This window comes from Chironomus tepperi, unplaced genomic scaffold (genome assembly GCF_022539635.2).
Source record: "Chironomus tepperi strain 1889 unplaced genomic scaffold, CSIRO-AGI_Ctep_v1 contig_128, whole genome shotgun sequence".
NCBI lineage: Eukaryota > Metazoa > Arthropoda > Insecta > Diptera > Chironomidae > Chironomus > Chironomus tepperi.
Window position 1 is genome coordinate 692251 of NW_027226250.1, and position 18932 is coordinate 711182.

At 31.8% G+C, this 18932-nt stretch overlaps 7 protein-coding genes across 7 annotated transcripts in view; 2 read left to right on the forward strand and 5 right to left on the reverse strand.

Annotated features, from left to right (window-relative positions):
- The window catches only part of tkv (serine/threonine receptor kinase thickveins), a 97015-nt gene extending 89894 nt beyond the window's left edge, over positions 1-7121 (reverse strand). Inside the window, exon 1 of the mRNA XM_070636394.1 lies at positions 7026-7121. Within this exon, the coding sequence (XP_070492495.1) occupies positions 7026-7104 (79 nt within the window). The 5' untranslated portion in view covers positions 7105-7121. The remainder of the gene's footprint in view (positions 1-7025) is intronic.
- A 101-nt stretch (positions 7122-7222) lies between these two features.
- LOC139087581 (large ribosomal subunit protein eL34-like) lies at positions 7223-8455 on the reverse strand. The gene is made up of 3 exons (XM_070636420.1): positions 8368-8455; positions 8054-8125; positions 7223-7775 (listed from the first exon to the last, which is right to left on the reverse strand). Exons 2-3 carry the CDS (start codon positions 8116-8118, stop codon positions 7316-7318), a joined length of 525 nt encoding a protein of 174 aa, XP_070492521.1. The 5' UTR covers positions 8119-8125; positions 8368-8455; the 3' UTR covers positions 7223-7315.
- Positions 8456-8599: 144 nt separating this feature from the next.
- LOC139087599 (mitochondrial import receptor subunit TOM20 homolog) lies at positions 8600-9772 on the reverse strand. The gene is made up of 2 exons (XM_070636449.1): positions 9366-9772; positions 8600-9297 (listed from the first exon to the last, which is right to left on the reverse strand). Exons 1-2 carry the CDS (start codon positions 9578-9580, stop codon positions 9036-9038), a joined length of 477 nt encoding a protein of 158 aa, XP_070492550.1. The 5' UTR covers positions 9581-9772; the 3' UTR covers positions 8600-9035.
- A 369-nt stretch (positions 9773-10141) lies between these two features.
- Positions 10142-12594, reverse strand: LOC139087578 (prostatic acid phosphatase-like). Its single transcript, XM_070636416.1, has 6 exons — positions 12010-12594; positions 11635-11733; positions 11484-11567; positions 11069-11416; positions 10563-10827; positions 10142-10487 (listed from the first exon to the last, which is right to left on the reverse strand). The coding sequence occupies exons 1-6, from the start codon at positions 12199-12201 to the stop codon at positions 10249-10251; spliced, it is 1227 nt and encodes a 408-aa protein (XP_070492517.1). The 5' UTR covers positions 12202-12594; the 3' UTR covers positions 10142-10248.
- A 395-nt stretch (positions 12595-12989) lies between these two features.
- On the forward strand, positions 12990-15580 carry CtsL1 (cathepsin L). The gene is made up of 3 exons (XM_070636417.1): positions 12990-13147; positions 13226-13336; positions 14482-15580. The coding sequence occupies exons 2-3, from the start codon at positions 13244-13246 to the stop codon at positions 15421-15423; spliced, it is 1035 nt and encodes a 344-aa protein (XP_070492518.1). The 5' UTR covers positions 12990-13147; positions 13226-13243; the 3' UTR covers positions 15424-15580.
- Positions 15581-15918: 338 nt separating this feature from the next.
- Positions 15919-17620, forward strand: LOC139087621 (zinc finger and BTB domain-containing protein 14-like). Its single transcript, XM_070636482.1, has 3 exons — positions 15919-16072; positions 16152-17069; positions 17123-17620. Exons 1-3 carry the CDS (start codon positions 15953-15955, stop codon positions 17504-17506), a joined length of 1422 nt encoding a protein of 473 aa, XP_070492583.1. The 5' UTR covers positions 15919-15952; the 3' UTR covers positions 17507-17620.
- LOC139087622 (rRNA methyltransferase 3, mitochondrial) lies at positions 17527-18808 on the reverse strand. Its single transcript, XM_070636483.1, has one exon. It carries the CDS (start codon positions 18534-18536, stop codon positions 17559-17561), a length of 978 nt encoding a protein of 325 aa, XP_070492584.1. The 5' UTR covers positions 18537-18808; the 3' UTR covers positions 17527-17558.
- Positions 18809-18932: the final 124 nt, after the last annotated feature.

An 18932-nucleotide genomic window follows, 5' to 3' on the forward strand; every position in this document is an offset into this window, starting at 1 on the left:
ATCTGAATAAAATAAAGAGCAAGAGAGGCAAAAAAAAAAGAAAATAAAATGGGATTTTCGACGATGGAGCCAGATTTTAATCCATTGGACATAAATTGTATTCTACAGCTAAATGGCTATTTTGTAGCTTCCAGACATTTAACCAAAAAAAGAATAAAGAGACGTATTCAACGAGCGAAAACGAAGGAATAAGAGAGAAGAGGAAAAAAAACACAAAAGCACTAATTTTTCATACGAAAGTCTCTCGACCTTCACGAAAATCGTTTCAAAAGAAAAACAGAAAGAGAACCTAAACTTGAATTTCGCTGAATATGTATTGATCATTACTATAAAGAAGAAAAAAAAACACAATGGGTCAACATGAAGTGGAATATAATCAGAAATCTGTTAAGACATCCAGCCAGCCTCTCTTGAGTGTAGATATATTCAAATTTATTCTTCAATTTCCAATTTACAAAGTCATATTTCATTCTGATGTGTATACACACATACACACACACATAGATGGGCATCTATGGAAGATAATAAAATATTCTATAGGCCTCATTATTTTTTATTGGATCGATTGGAGCGCATTTTGGTTATTGATTAGTGGTTTTGTGTTTGAAATCAGAATTTCGTGTTCATTTGTTAAATTGCACTGCAACAATGTAAACTGGAAAGGGTATAACCTCAATGTGGCTTTCAACTGTATACAATATAAGAGGAACTCTTCGATAACTTTTTAAACATTGGTTAGGGATAGTTAGAGATTCGTTATTATAAATCCTAATTTGTCTACTAGAACCTCAACATAACGACTTCGTCAAGATTCCGTAATGGGCTCGTTTATTAATTTTAAATTGAATCTGTCACTATAGCAGCTATTCGGAATCAAGACAGAGGTTGATTTCCTCGAAGTGGTTCTCAATCCGAACAACATAGTCGCTAGGCATCGCTACGTCGTCGTGTTGATGGCAATATATCAAAATGACATGGATGTGTACTGATGTCACCGTAACGGCTGTTAATGACCCATTTAGCGGCGAAAATGAAGACTTTGCTATATTCTGCAACTCGGGATGCTTCTAGATATTGATCATTCTAGGTGCAACTATTCAACGATTAACTGTCGAATTGTAGAACAATTAAAATATGATAGCAATTAGGTCGTTCGGATATTATGCAATAGAATGATTGTTAAGCTTCAGTTTTCATAAGAGGGATCTGTTAATATTCAGCTCTGATATTATCGTCATCTACTCCAGTAACCATTATTTTCTATTTAATTACTTTTAAGGTACTTTTGTCTAACTCTTAGCTAAATTTACCGATTTCGGTTTCTGGAGTTTTATAAGTATTAAAATGTAGTTTAATTAAAACGATTTCCTTGCGTATTTATAATTTCACAATGATGTTTATTCTTCGGAGTTCAAAAACAGAAAGAACTTTTGCCTAGAAAAGGGTTTTCAACTAAGTGCAATAAATATTATTCAAATCTCAAATGAACGTTACAACTTGAACACAGTATTACAAAACATCCAAACGATCCCAAATACATAAACGAGAGAAATTATTGATTTGGTGTTACTTGATTACATTTTCTCTTCTTTATTGTATTGTACTTACAATGAGATGCTATTAATTTTTTTGGTTTTTCATCGTGGTACATTCACTCCATTTCTCATCTCCTCTGTATTTTTCATATTAAAACCATTAAGAAGATCGACGTGTGTGCACGTACAACGTACAAAACAACAGATAGACATCAAAAGGAGAAAGAGATAAAGAAAGAATATTTTGTATAATATTAAAAACAAAAAAAAAATTGATACAGAAACTGGTTATGCTGTATTCTTTGTTATTTTCTTTAGAAATTCTTATTTCGGTAGTGTTGGTTCCACCATCGAGGCGCGAGATCAGTTATTTTTCTTCTTTTTTGCTATTCTCCACATTTTAAGAAACCCGTCATCATACGAGCTTATTCTTAATGCGATCCTACAACAGCATAATAACGTATGAAAGAATACAAAAAAAAAACATTCTTCACGATTCCTTTTTGACTTGGATTTTTGTTTTTGTCTTCCTCTCTTTCTCCTTCTTTTCATTTCGGGTGTTACATTTATTATTTTCTTGACACTTTGATGTACTTACACATTCACACAGACATCCATACCCGTGGATGGACCATACATATCATATTATAAAATAAGGAAATGAGGAAAACAAGATAATGAGTTAAAGTCATATTTTGTATCAAATTATAAGAGATACACTGTATAATGATATCAAATATTATTTGTACACATATAATGCCATGTTACTTGCATGTTATGCAGCTATACGTAAATCCATTAATTTTGCAGTACGCATGCTGCATGACTACATTTTGGATTTTAGGTGATGGAATAAATTTGAATTTAATGGAATATTAATCATGTACTTCATGATCATGAGATTTCAACTTTTTTGAAGCACATGATATATAATATGGCACAGTATCATAATACCATGTTGGTTTTATAGTAATCTGAAAAGATCAAAATTCTAATTTTAAACTTACAAGAAAGCACAAAACATTTTTATTGTCAAAGGAGTGGTCTATGACAAAAAAATACCATAATAGGTATGCTATCTTGTGTGGTTGATAAACTCACAACACGTAAGTTAATATATCAGGATGTGAATCTCTTTACACGTTTTGAATAATTAGATAGACACTGGGATTTCCTTTAAAATGGCTGAAAAGTACTTTAAAATATAAGGTTTGACGGAATGTTGGATATAGTTGATCTATGTTATCTTAGAGTCACTCGCATTTGAGAGAATGCTGCATGTTTGGCCCTAGTGAGATTCTTTTCATCATTATCGACCACTTCTGTTATAACGTACATTTGAGATTTAAATAATATTTAATGTGCATAGTTGAAACCCCCTTTTCATACAAAAGTTCAGTCTTCTTTTGGACTCCGATGAATAAACATTGAATTATGACCAATTAAATGACATCAAAGTTGGCATGTAGATAGATATAATTGGCGAAAGCTCACCTAATCTCAGAAACTGCAAAACGGACCATCTGCGAAAGGTCAACTGCTAAAAGGCCAAACCCTGCTTTTGTAAACTTTAAGTGACATAACCACAATTCGTAATGATCAGTATCAGATTGAAAATCTGTAGTTGTAATAGATTTTGATCAAAGTTTCATATAGGAACATGACTGCTGAAACTCGAGCACAACTTATTCGCTAAGACATTGCTCCTTCGACGTATTTTTGTGCCGCTGAGAATAAGTTTAAGCTCCCAGACATGCATTCCATTGCACACCTCACTTATTTAAATTTTACCGTCGATCACACGCTAATTTTCTCGACTCAAACAGCCTATATAGTCTACAAAGTAAAATTATATCCCAAATGCAAGTATATCCACATGATTAGAACCTCTGTGCTTATTTAAAAATATTTATGAACACGAATTGTTTTAAAAATATTTTATGGAAGTCTATTCGAGCATTCATGCGTAAAGGCGATCTCATTAGGTGTTTGGCGACTACGATTTATGAATTTGAATTCCAGAATTTTTATGGGAAATCGGAAATATTTTTTTGTGTATAATAAAATCAGATTCTGAATGGCTATCTGGAAAGGTGCGATAATTGCGTGAAATCTAAGCTCAACTTGTGAAAAAAGAACATTAAATTTTTAACATTAATTGACCGAAGAAGCTTTTCAATAGACCCAAAAAAATAATAAGATCTTTACAATTTGATTTAGAACGAAATGAGGAATGGATAGAATAAAAATGAAAAGAATCTTTGTTTAGCACGCATAAATACAATTAAAACCTGGCGCCTTTTACTAATTTATCTTCCAGCTAGAGACTTTCCTCTCTCTCTTTTTTCTCTTATTTGTGTATTTATTTTCATTCGCGATGGGGAGTTCTTAAAACAACAAATACAGCACCAAATCACTCATCATAAAATGAAAAAAAAAAGTGTAATGATCGATGCTGCGGAATATTATTTCTCATTTCATGAAGAATTATTTGGAGAGAATGTGTAAATGTTGACGAGATTAGATTGACTAAAATGTTATTTTAACAGCAGAAAGATGAATAAATTAAACAAACCTTGTGTATACAACTTTTAACAGTTTCAACGGATTCTTTTCGAGAAAAAAATTGACGATCAACCCAGCTAGGGAGATAGGTAGTCGTTTAATATCAGATTTACGATTTAAAAGTTGAGGGGGAGGATTATGTGAAGTCTGCAATGAGGTGAGTGACCTCGGAGAAAACACCTTTGCTTCTGTTCCCAGAGCAGCACAAGACTGCTATGGAAGTCACAATGAGTTTTGAATTCTTTAGGATTCCTCTTTTGTGTCTCTTGGATCAATTATTTTGTTGTATCCAATATGGAAGCACTAGAGTCAGTTTTAAACGTCAACTGAAAGAAGCCATGGATCATAACTGATCTGTACGGCCTGCGAAGTAATGAGTATTCAAAATCTCAATATGATCATAACATTCAATAATAACAAACAGAAAAACTGCTTTTCAAGTAGAACGTAATCATAAGCATGTTTTGAAGGCGAGCAACAATCATGATGATGACGTCGCAAATGCATTCGTCACAAATTTCCCAAAAATTGTCATTTGATTGCCGTCATGACATCGTGAAAATGTATTTGAAACGTCATCGTCATGTTGTGTCGCTTAGAATTGTAAACACTAACACTATTAAAGAAAATTGTCAAAATTTTTATTTGGGAAATTTTCAACTTTTAGTTGAATTCTGTTTGTACAGATGCAATGAAAATGCTTTAGCAATCACTAATCTAACGATCTAAAGTGAATAATAATGCATCTTTTGATGGAGGTGTTAATAAATTTGAAATTGTAATTTTAAAAGTTTAGATATTTGTGTTAGTGTACAACATGTTGTATGATCAACTGTATTTTGTAACGACACATGAAACATTGTAAAGACACACAATTGTATCTTGAATTATGGTTTCAAACCGAAAAACGCCATGTGACATAAAACATAATAAGTATTTAAATAAGAGACAGACAGATGATGATCCTGAGTGGTTCTAACTAGTTAAAGCCCAGTTAATGCCTAATTCCAACTTATTTTTGTTGATTCAAGAATCAAAAAAAATAACAGAAGGACAGAGGATCACCACATGTTGATTATTATTTACATCAAATTGAACCGATTGATTTGCGTTAAGCACACACAATGATTTTCATATATCTGTTAATGATAGTAATTTTGTCATAAATGATATGTTTTGTTAAAGAGAGGAAGCGCTAAAAATTTAATGCTCTTAATATTTTCAAGTTTTTATATGAAGCACACGTTTCAAAAATTGAGAAGAATATAAAAGATTTGAGATCAAAACTATAATTAATATCCGTCGATGATTTTATTCTTCCTTGTCTGCTTATTTTTATTCTAATTCTTTCAGTTCTTTACTTCTTTTTCGTGCTTCTTATTTAATAGAATTAATATTTGTCTCGTTAATAATATTATTTCAATTGTACAAATAAGAAAGCTTTACTGGCTGTAAACGAGTTTCTTTCTCTTCTTGCCATACTGTCAAATTCTTACAGATTCAACAGAAAGAAGTAGCGAAAAAAATATTTTCCCATAATTTTCAATTCATGCTTTTGCAGAATATGGCAAGTACCAGTCGTCGTTCAAGGCATCTTATTACTTACATTAAATCAATGTAATCGTATTTTATTCCTTAAATGTCGCGAAGAACAATCAGAAATAATGTCACGTGATAATGTACATTTTGTATGAGAAGTGGATGCAAGAATTGTTAAGGAGACAAAAATCTTCGGAATGAACCAACGATCGGAATCATGCAACATATTGCACTGACTGTACCATTGATTGAACGTAAACTTGTCTAACAAATAAATACAGCATTCGCACAGCATCAATTATGGCATCGAGTGAATTTTTTATCAATTTGGTCAAGACGTGTTTTTTAGCTTCTTGTCATCTCATTTATCACATCAACTGTAATAGCTGCAAATCTTGTAACTTTTAAAGTCATTTTGTTCTACTTTATAGGATCCTTAACCGCCAAAATAATTTTGAATAAATTTACTATAAAATTTATAATTTTGAAATTTAAAAAGCCGTTAAAAAATTAATGACTATTTAACAAAGTGCGTTTAATGAAATTAAATTGTCTATTCCTAACTTATGCTTCTTTCATGTACGTGAGAGCACTTCAATGCTCCAAGCATCATTAATAATTGCATGCACAAAAAAGTGTCTCGTGTGATTTTTCTTACAATACTCGAAGTTCATTCAACTAAATTGTGATTTACTAGATTAATGATGGGTGCACTATGAGAATACATATATGTCCATAATCAGTATCGGCAGTAAATATTAAAGATTTAAATTTTATCAAATCATTTTCAAGCGATAACCAAGTAAATTATGCACGATAAGAATCATAATTGATATAAATTTTATCACATAAATGAGCATTTAGTGAACATGTGTGTAGGATAGGTAGGAACTGTTGTAAAATTTTGCGAATGAAAACAGTTTATCTGTATGTCTGTCTGTATAAAGTATACAGAGATAGATCGATTTCTTTTTATTGTTGATATCTTCAAATGTGTTGGAAGCCCAGACGACTTATTGGCGCTTAAATGTTTTTCTTTTCTCTCTTTCCTACTTGACAGCTTTTAAGAAGTTTTTCATACAAAACTTTATGCCAATTTTCCATGATGCATTATTTGAAATGTCATGTCAAATTTCATTTCAAATTTGAATACATTTCTTGTTTAAAACTTGTCGAATTTTATTTTCAACATTTCTGATCATGCTACACATTTACAGGCGCATGCATTTGATCATCTCGTTCCGTATATACAAAAACTTGTTTTGAGAAGTAAAAAAAAAATTGGCGACAGAAATATGAGATTGCATATTTCATACATAATGTCTAATCAAATTTTGATGCATCCACAAATCATAGATAAATTATGTTCCTATTAACTGCCCTTACCTTTTTCGTCTGCCTCAAATGACATTATACCTCGATAAATAAGTAAAAACTTCACTATGATAAAACTGAACTGTTTCATTTTCCACTAAATTCCACCACAATATCAACAGTGGAAGTAAGAAGAAGACATTCAAGAAACAATTTATCGTTGATCTTGTTTATGTTTATGGAACTAAAGTAAATTAAAAGATATACAATTTTAATTTAAGAATTTAAAGTTCTTAGCATTTTATTATTTTTCAACTCAGATGATCATTAGTTCTTATGACAAAAAGTTTGCTGGAATTGGTTTACTTCTTGGCCTTCTTTGGGCCGGCTCCAGCTGGCTTCTTATCGAGTGGTTTCTTGTCACCTGGCTTCTTGTCTCCTCCTTTCTTATCAGTTTTTTGTGGCTTATCGCTCTTTCCTGCTGTCTTTGTAGCTGGTGCTGGTGTTGGTTTAGCTGGTGCCTTTTGTTGCACCTTTGGCTTAACTACTTTAACTGTTGATGCTTGGGCAGCCTTCAATACTTTAACTACCTTCTGTTCATCAATGAGGAAAGCACGAATGATACGTTCACGGAGAGCCTTGTGACTGAGGACACCACCATATGCACGTCTAACTGTCTTCAAACGTCTTGACATACGAGGACGTTCGCTGGGTCTTGAGGGTGTGATACCGTGCAACTTCTCTTTTGTGACAGCACATCTTGGGACGCTGCGCTTTTTCTTTAAGTAAAGATATACGAGACGGCCACCTGGCGTACGAACACTAAAAGAATAAAGACATATCATTAGTTTTAGAAGTAGGCATTGAATATTTCAGCTGATTTCAAATTAAATTCCATAACCTAAAACACTTTGTTTTGATTTTTCTTTTGTTATTTTTAATTAATTAAACTGTATTTTTTGACTAACTGGAAGTTCTATATCCTTTATAGATACTTTGCTAATAATCATCAGTGCTTAAATTATGCAATTGCTTCAATAGAAACCATTTGTCTTTCGGTGTACTCTAAAATTTAATTATATATTCGAATTTTTACTTACATTCGTCGCTTATTGGATTTTGTGTTGTACGACAATCGTCGTCTAAGCGTTAATCGTTGAACCATTGTTCACCTAAAATCAGAAATCATTCCAGTTAGTTATATTCCTATATTTAACATTCAAAAGAATTTAAAAAAACTAAATTGCAAAAAATATTCTAAACAAAAATTTTTTTTAATCATTTTTCACTTAAAATACTGCTTTTTGTGCTATAATTAAGGACTTCTTCGATAGTCATAATGTTAAACTATTAATATCCTTGCAATTTAATTTAATTAACAGTGTAATTCACGTATAAAATTAATTTAATTTACCAAAAAATTCAAAAAAACGTGGAATCAAATCAACGCACGTTCGAAAAAGGGCGAAAGAGAGCGCTGAGATCGGTGATTTTGAAAGATTTGGGGTAAGCAACTACGCTAGTCAAGTAAGAAAATCCTTGAATTATTTATTGATTCGAGTTATGTTTGCAACATAATCCTTTTCATGTAAGATTTATGTTTTCATTGATTAGCTACAATTGGTGGCAATGACATTGACTGGATCTAATTTTTAAACAACTACTTTTTCTTTTATTTCATAATCTTGTTAATACATTTCCATTTAATAACGTTTTTTGATCATAATCGGAAATAATCATTATTAATGTTTTACTATAGATTTTTCATGTATAATAATTTTTTTAAACTTTGCTGTTCCGTGAAATGTAAATTTCTTAAAAGCACTGATCCTCACTTTCTCCTCGATTCATTCAATATTATTTGTTTTGCTTATCTTTCGGCTTTAACATAGAAATGCATAGATAATCTTTGTATGTGGTACATACTGACTGACTAATGTTTGTTTGCTTGTTTGGTATATGCTGAGGAGAAGGCGAATGAAAATTTTGGTTGGTGACAAAAATATATAGTTCCTTGTTGAAAATGCATTACATCTTTGTTATTAGTTATTAGGGCAGAAATTGCTTATTATGAATTTTTCTCTATTCTAAGTCATCATTAGTACTTTCAGCGAGTTTTAATCCCGGTGTTGATGATGTCTGTGTTACAATTTCCGATTGAAATTCTCTCATACGATGAATGAGTAATGTGAACACTTCGGCTGGAAGAGTCTGTTGTAGAACTTGTAAAAGTTGTGTCGGTTGCCCACACACAATTACGGCATTAGCAAGATGCTCAACACCATTGTTGATATCTCCTTGAGAGATAAGTGCTTCTCCCATTTGAATTTCGTGAAGGAAGTACCTAAAAATATACACAAAAATAAAAATTATCAAGTTGGAAAGATGTCAAGGATATTTAATGACAAATACCTTTGAACTGCCTCATGATCTGTTAAATCAGGCATCTTATTCTTATTCTTTTTCACACTACGCTTCTCCCGTTCTTGTCGTTTCTCATGGAGCTTCTTTTTGAAATCTTTGGCATTTCTACGCTTATGATCAAAATAGATACAGTATCCTAAAAACAGGGCTCCAGCGACTCCAGCAACAATCGTTGACTTGCCAATATTTGTAAGGCTATCCATTTTTTATATTGATAGAATTTTTCCTTCCTTTTTCACGTTTTCCTTACGACGATTCAATATAAACGTACTAATATTATGTTAATATTAGTGACAAACTTGAGAATTTTCACTTGAGATGTCCAGAATTCGATTTTTATTAATTAAACTATGCGATGGTTTTTTAAGTCTAAAAAATTTTCCCCTCGAATTCGGGGGGTATGCAAGTATGAAATTACGTAAGAAGCGTGAAATGCACTTTTACGTACGTCAAATTTGAAAAGAAGTTTAACCGCCACTTTTGACATAAGCATATCACTGATCAAACATCACCAGCTGATAAAATAGTCTTGTTACTTGTTTATCTGCAGTGGGTGTTTAGATAATCTCACTAGTTGCTAAGTAAATTGCCAATTTTTCCTCAGAATGTCCTTCCTGTAATCAATGAATCCTAGAATTTTGAATGCAATCATTCATCCTAAAAACATGAAATTACTATCTAAAGTCCAGGTATTACATAAATCAATAAAAAGTATTATCCATATTTCATAACAATCACATGGATATTGACCGTTAAAATTCAAATTTTCGTTCATCGCACGTGGGATGTTTTGGAGATTTATATCATTTTATTTACGTTGCCTTATATGACACACATTCATGCACAATACTTTCTCTTTAAACAATAAATATTATGGACCACTTGGTGGCGGTGCTGTAAAATCTTCATTTAGTGGCTTACATTCCTCTTTCCAATCTTGCGGAATATTATCTTTAAGTAATTCCTGCAAGCGACTTAATTCACAAAATTGGGCACAACCAGGAATAGTCAGAGGAACCAACTCATTCTTATTAGAATTTTTCAAAAAGATTTCTACTCCATAAGTTCCATCGACTTTGTTTTGTGAGAATTCCAAAATACCTGTTGCTCCTAATCAAAAGAAACAAGAAAATATAGACAAATAGAAACGTGATTTTTGAATACATAATCAACGAGTATCACTACCATAATCAGGAAATTGTTGTGCCCAGACGTTGAAAGCAGACAATATATTCGTAACGCTCGAGTCATGACCGGCATAAAGAAATATTTTTTGCTTAATTTTCTTATTGTTCCAATCGTTTATTGCTTTTTTCAGAAAGACACCGCCTTTAAGTCTCTTCATCAAGCTATTGTATGCATTATAAATGTAGCTTTTATCGGTCAACTCTTGCATTCTTTCGGGGAAATATTCTTCAGTCCATTCTGGAAGTTTAAGGCCGAATTCTCTCTGTGGAGTAAAATTAAAATTAGTTCCAACAACATTAAAGCAACTGTTGCAGTGTTGTCCAAATTGTGTGTCGCGTCACACTAGTGTGTCGTGATGAACCGCAAATCGTGTGCGGTTTCGATCGTGTTTTACCACCAAGGCAGTAACACGAAACAGTTGGAACAACACTGGATTATTGGAATCAAGTATGTGATAAATATCGAGTATCAAGTTTTAATTGCCAAAAATAATTTCTGCATACCTCAGCCTTTAAAGTACTGTAAAGAGACTGAATGTCGTCAGGCGTTTTAATGCTTAATCCGGTGATATTGGAGAGCTCATCATACAACTGAGCATATTGATCAGCGCATTTCCTGACTTCAATTTCCTCAGTCATTACTCTTTCAAATTCCTCGTGATAACGTGGACAATCTTTCCTAACTAGTAACAAGGTGTCATCTGGAAGTTCTTGATAATTGTATGGAATTGGTTGCCAATTTAAATTTTGATTCCATTCCAATGCGGTCTCTTTTGGTGGAAAGAGTGCTGCTAATACTAATTGGAGTGACATTTTTGTTCTTGAAACACCTGTTGATTGAGCATAAATTTCCTATAAATCATAAAAAAGAGCGCTTCAATAAATTACAAAAAAAAAATCAATTAATTTGTTGCTTTACATTGAGATTCAAGGTTTTGCTTAAGAAAGTGTGATATCTTTGCCTTAAAAAGCTGCCGAGTTCATACATTTGAAGTTTCCCTCTCTAAATTTATAGAAAATAATGTTAATAAAATTTTGTCTGTATTAATTATGCTTTGATGTAAGATTACATTTGTCAGTTGACCCCATCCATAAGGTTCAAACGTCTCATTAATGTAGATATCATTTGGATACGTATCAGCTGGTGTTCTAGCGCCGTGTCGGAATATCTGAATAAATTAATTGATGTTAATTAATAATTTTCTTAATAATTGTTTGTTGTCTATGACTAGGTGGCTATATTAGATCCAAGAATGTAGTTAGTCAAGATCCAGTAGGGATTTATTGCCACGATTTACTTTATTCAAGTCATATGCAACTTTTATTATGGAATCCCGAACAGCACAACGTGTAAAATTAGTGTAAGATGCGAAGTCGCCCTTACGGCACCGTGACCAAATTGTGCTTCTCGGGAATTTTTACTCACAAATATCACAATTACTTACTACATGAACAAGCTTCAAGTCATGATGTTGATTTAGTCTTAAATTTTCAGGATGATTGTTCGGCAATTTACTTGAACTTGATGAATTAATAAAGAAAATTATAAAGAACAATATGACCATTGTAAGTCCAAACGACACAAAGACTTTTCGCTTTCTAAGTCTTGTGAACAATTCATTTTGCAAGCACGACATAGTACATTATTTAAAGGTAAACGAATTCCAGTTCATGTAAATTTACTCGATTCTTATGACTGGAAATTAATTGTTTTTATCAGTGTATTTTTTTTTATGGTAAGCCGGTAAACTAGATAGTGCCAAAAACAATTTTTATCGCCGAAACGCACACAAATATGACAAAATACCTATTTAAGTAAAATTTGTTAGGTATTTGACAGCAATTGCACAATAAATAAAAACGGTGTAGCACTTTTGTATAATTATGATAGAACAATGCCTCAATAAAAAACTAAAATACACTTCTTCATGCCTGTATTAATTGTGCATGAATCAACTCGAAATAGAAACTTAACAAAAATATTAAAAATTAAGAAAGGAACGTAAATAAAAATTCAACAACAGCTTCTTACAAAAGATATTAACACACTAAAGCAAGCCTGCTTGTTTGAAAAAAAAATTCAAAAGCTTTTATATTAAAGGAATTAGTCACAGAATTAAATGATTAAATTTATCAAGAGAAATTGAATGTCTCGTTTTATGGATCATGTTAATCATATGCATGTAAATATTATAATATTTGCTCATCACAATTGGAACGTGTACCTTATCTAAAGGACATAAAAAGACAATAAAACTTATTTCTTCAATATTTATTTATTTAATTAAGCAAACGCATGACAGTTTCAACTGTCATTTTAAATTTGAAATTCTAAATGTGTCGACTACTCAGTTTCAACTGTCATTTTAAATTTGAAAATTCAAATTTGTCGACTAGGGGATACCAGTACCGGTACTCAATGCCGGTGCAGTCGACATTGTTGATAGAGCTACAAAATATAAATCTTCAACTGATTTTTAATTATTCTTTAGTTAGCTCTCGAAGTGTCAAGACTGAAATAAAAGCTTTTTATATTAATTTAACTACTCTCTAATTAACTTTAGTTGGCATCAAATATAATAGGTAAGCATAACATATTCATTCAAATTTCATCAAAATAAGCCATCCTTTGTTTATAAAATAAATTTTCTTTGTTTCCAGAAATAAATTAAACTAAACATGAAGTTCTTCATTTTGTGTGTACTGCTCGTGGAATTATGCTATGCTACGACATTCTTCGACTTAGCTAAAGAAGAATGGGCTGAATTTAAGGTGAGTACAGTTATTATTTTCATCATTAGATATTTTCTACCTGCGTCAATTCTCTTTATTATTGTTATGTTGTGCCTGTTTGTTATTTACTGTATCTGTGTGTGAGACGATTATTGCGTCGAACTTTTTATTGTCAAAATAACCGATCAGTGCGAATAACAAATAAGACGCAAGGCCAAAAATTTAAATAAATTGCCTACTGCCCTAAATATCATCTTATCTAACTAACTCAAAACACTTATCAATTTGAGTGCCCTCATATTTGGTACATTGTAGATCGCTATAGAAATGGCTATTATTCCCATTTCGTCTCAGACATTCACTTGATAAGAACTGTGAATGCAAAACGAAATGAATATCCCAGTTTTTTCATGTTATTTTCACTAATCTAGCGTACTTCCCTTATCAATCATTGGAAGTAATAAAATTTTGTACAAAACAAAGTCAAATGATTCATCATGTGTGTTAGAATGTATAAGGGAAATTGAGAATAGGGTCAAATTTATATAATGGCTGAATAATGATCACATGAACGGACATTAACAAATGAAGGAACAAGAAAAATAACAAACTGACTCATAATAACTACACAAATACATATAAAGAAACAAGAAAACATAACATCAGCTGTTTTGTCGCGCATTGAACCTTGAAAATCTTCTATTACAATTTATGGAATAGCAAGCAAGAGAAGTGCAAACAAAAAGCGTTCTTATCTCAAACTTTATGTATTGATTGAACCTTATTTTTTATTTTTTATTGTAATCATTATCTCGAGACAATTGCGTTTCTGAGCTTTACATCTTCCTATATATTTCAACCGGTTTCCTCCTTGACATTAAATTTACATAAACTGGATGATGCAATAAACGGTAAATTTGGCCGTGTGCATCTCTTTGTCTCAAAAATACTGATTCCTTGACCTCAATAGAATTTTGATCTTAAATAGGGTATTATTGAGTATTAGTAATAAAAACAAATATGATACAGTCTGACTATTGATCATAGCAGAATAAACAAACAATTGTGATATTATCAGCTTATTGATGATTATTGCCATTAAACAAATATTGATTCAACCTGATCTGGTTTTGATGATCGAATTACTTATCACAATGACTAATTGATTTCTTTGTTTCTCGCAGGCCACTCATGGAAAGACTTATAATGATGCATCAGAGGAAAAACTTCGCCTCAAAATTTACATTGATAACCGTCACAAGATTGCAAAGCACAATACCCGCTTCTATGCTAATGAAGTGCCATACAAACTAAAACTTAACAAATATGCTGATATGTTGCACTCAGAATTTGTTAGAACTTTGAACGGCTTTAATCGTTCATCATCAGCTAGTGCTAATTCAGTCTACAAAAACTTTGCTAAGATTGAAGAACCAGTGACATTTATTGGAGCAGATAATGTAAAATTGCCAGAATCTGTTGATTGGAGAACAAAGGGAGCTGTAACTGACATTAAAGATCAAGGACATTGTGGAAGTTGCTGGAGTTTCAGTGCAACTGGTGCATTGGAAGGTCAACATTTCCGTAAGACTGGACAACTCGTATCACTTTCCGAACAAAACTTGGTTGATTGTTCTGGATCATATGGAAATAATGGATGTAATGGTGGTCTTATGGACAATGCCTTCCAATATATCAAGGATAATGGTGGTATTGATACAGAAACTTCATACCCATATGAAGGAATTGATGATACATGCCACTTCATTAAGAAGAATGTTGGTGCCACAGATAGAGGATTTGTTGATATCCCACAAGGTGATGAAGAAGCAATGAAAAAAGCTGTCGCTACAATTGGACCAGTTTCAGTTGCCATTGATGCATCACACGAATCATTCCAATTCTATTCAGAGGGCGTTTACTATGAACCACAATGTGATAGCGAACAATTGGATCATGGTGTTTTGGTTGTCGGATATGGAACTGATGAAACAACAAAGGAAGATTACTGGATTGTTAAAAACAGCTGGGGAACAAGCTGGGGTGATAAGGGATACATCAGAATGGCTCGTAACAGAAAGAATCATTGTGGAATTGCCACTGCATCAAGCTACCCATTAGTTTAAGCCATAAATCATTTTTCTGGCCATATAATTTGATTGATTTTTGTGTGATTTTTCATTAGATATTCTCTCTTGTTCTTTGTATTCTTCTCATTCCTATTTTCTTTATATTGATTATAAGAAAGTTCTTTTTAGAATAAATAAACATTAAATCAACAAACTTATTGAATGTTATTTAATTTAGATACCTACTTGAAATATCATAATCATGGAAATGTAATACTGTGTAATACAATAACCTAATTACTTCCTGACATGTGTAGATTCTGAATTTCTGAGTGTTAAATGATATTCATGAATTGAAATTGTGATTAATTGGTTTCTTTGTTTTTAAAAAATATAATAAATAATGGATTTAATTAAATAGGTCATGAATTAAGTCAAAAATCAATTTTTTGGACTTGATCATTTACTCAAAAATACCCCATTGGAATAACGTACTAAAATATATTGAATAACCGTTAATTATTTAAAAATCTTAGTTCAAAGCCCCTTGTAAACAAAAGAAATTTAAAAAAATTTTTTCTTCAAAATGAATCAAAAGGTGTTTGTGGAGCTGAAAATTTGTAGAGGATGTCTGAATTGTAATACTAAATTAATTGAACCGGAAGAGGATATTTTAAGAAATTTTAATTTTTTATTAAATAATGAGGTAAACGATTTTTACGATTTTTATGCTAGAATCTTGGTAAGCTTATCTATTACAAATTTTTTTTAAAACTTTATTCTAGCAAAATAATTCATCGTCAAATATACTGCCGAAAACATTTTGTGAGAAATGTATAGCTAAGATTAAAGTGTCAGCGAATTTTAAAAAGCAGAGTCAAGAAAGTGAAAAATACCTATTATCATTTTTATCTAAAATTAATCTAGAATTTACGACATCACTTTCAAATTTGTCGAGGAATCAGCAACAACAAGATCAAGATTTAGACTATTTGTTACAAGATGAAACAATTGAGAATGACAATAAATCGCAAGAATCATCTGAAATTCAGGAACATCCAGAACAGAAAATGTCGACTTCATTTACACTCAAAGAGGAACCAAATAAATCTACAATTAAGCTAAGTCGATCGAATTCGGTGACGAAAATCAATGAGAAGTCACCGATTAAAATGATGGAAAAGCCTAAAACACAACAACAAATTGTTACAATCGAGAAAGTTTGTGAGCCATCAACACATTCTGTGACTGCTCATTTGAATATTGATTCATCTGATCTGTATGATGAGGAACAGCATATTGAGGAAGATGATAACATATTTGATGACAAAGAGATTTATGACATAATGGAAATTGATGGAAATTATGTAGATGAAGCAGGAAATCCAATACTCGAGAGTAGTAATGGTGAAAGTTGTCAGGAGGATGATGAAGGTGGAGAATTTATTCTTGTCAATTATAAATCATCCGAAGACTTATCGACAGACAAAGACCAACAGTTTATTGTAGAGGAAATGTATAATTCTACAATGATTGATGAAAAGCCTCTTCGGAAAAAGCATATGAAAAGAATGCCCAAAGAAATTATTGAAAGATATGCTCAATCGACTGATAATAATCAGCATATTTGTACTAAATGTGTAAAAGTATTCTCAACGAGAACTAATTTAATTAGACATATCCAGAGCCATGATGGAAATAAGGTAAATTTGCAATTATATTAAGTTTATTCCTATCTAAAAAGTTTTCATTTTAGCCATACGTTTGTGATGTCTGTCAAAAAGGCTTCACACAGTCAGGAAGCCTAAAACAGCACATGTATATTCATAGTGGGCAGCGACCATACAAATGTACTTTTTGTGACCGAGCATTTACACAAGGAAAGACACTAAAATTCCATTTAAGGAAACATATGGACGAGAAACCATTCATCTGTTCTGAATGTAATGGTGCATTTAGACAACGTGATGGACTAAAAAGACATCTGAAGACACGTCACAATATTGAACTGAAATATGAACGTCCTAATCAACTAGATGAGAAAATTATTGCTTATGTTAATATGGACGATAAGTCACAGTCAGATGAGAAAAGTGAGATATTGGAGATAATTGAGGAGAGTGAAAATAAGCAGATGTAAATGCATTAAATACTACTAGTATTATACTTTATTAATTAAGGTACTTCTCATCTTATAGTAATAGATTAAATTTCCTTCTTAATTCAAATAAAATTATGGCTAAAGCATTTGAAATGTTGAGACTATTTGCTGTACTTTCAATTGGAATATTGACAACCTTCCAATTTCGACTTTTTGCAAATGTTAAAGCTTCTTTGCTAATTCCTTGTGATTCACCTCCAACAATTACACAAAAGTGACCTTTAGTTGTAATTAAGTCATCTGGTATTTTATCGTAATCAAGTACACTTTCAGAGTTATATCTACGTAAATTATTATCAGCTATTAATACAAGATCATCAGGTCCAATTTTTTGATCTATTTCTTCCCATGTTAATTGTGTCTGAGTTGGAAGGTGAAAGACTGATCCAGAACTTCCTCGTATGCTTTTTGTATCCCAAATGTCGACATTACCTTTTGGAAGGAGTAGCTCGGATATAGGAAGACTATTGCAGACTCTTATTAATGCTCCAACATTATTTGGCTCTTTACATCCATCGGAAATGACTGTGATTGGAAGTGCATTTGGTTTCTTTGCAATTTGTTGTGGTTTATCGAAAATTGCTATTAATCCAGGACATGTTGTTAGTGCTGAATAAAATGTTAAGTCTGTTTGAGGAACTCTCAAGTTCTCTATTGAATTGACTACATTATTTCCAACTAGTTTAGTTATGTCTTTGTAAAAATCATTCAACTTCCGGATGTCACTAAATATAAATTTATCTGGCTTCAAATGGGCTTTCAATGCTTCCTTAATCAATACATTTCCTTCAATAATGATCTTCTGATCTCTTTGCTTCCGTTTTTTACTTTTGATGGTTAATATTGTCTCTGATAATTCTTTATCATTTAATCTCAGCTTCTTGAACTGTATTCCACTGTCAACTTCATTAAAATCTGTAGAACTTGCCACATGTACCTTATTGAAGTTATATGCACAATTTGTTATTGTTCTTATTAAAGTCGTATTAAATCTTATTTTGTTCAGCATGTCGATTGTTGATGTTTTTGGGCGAATCTACGAGAAGCTTATTGACTCTTCTTACTTTATAGATTTTTGTAGATTCTTGTAACAAATCACAACGACGTAAATGGATTTAAATCAATATGACTAATAGCCTTTTTTGAAATTTCTATGCACGCTAAATCAGGTTCTTGCGCCATCATATGTAATTAATGAGTTAGTCATCTTGAGAGTAATCTTGTACCTTGATCTACATAATTCGTCATCAGCAAATAGGATATGAGTTTTGTGAGAATTTAGATTTATTATGATGGAATTGAATAATTTTAAGCCTTTAGATTGCGTAAAAGTACATCAATGAATTTTCAGATTAATTAGGTCATTTGAAATATGCTAACTATGAGACATCACTTTTCCAGTGAA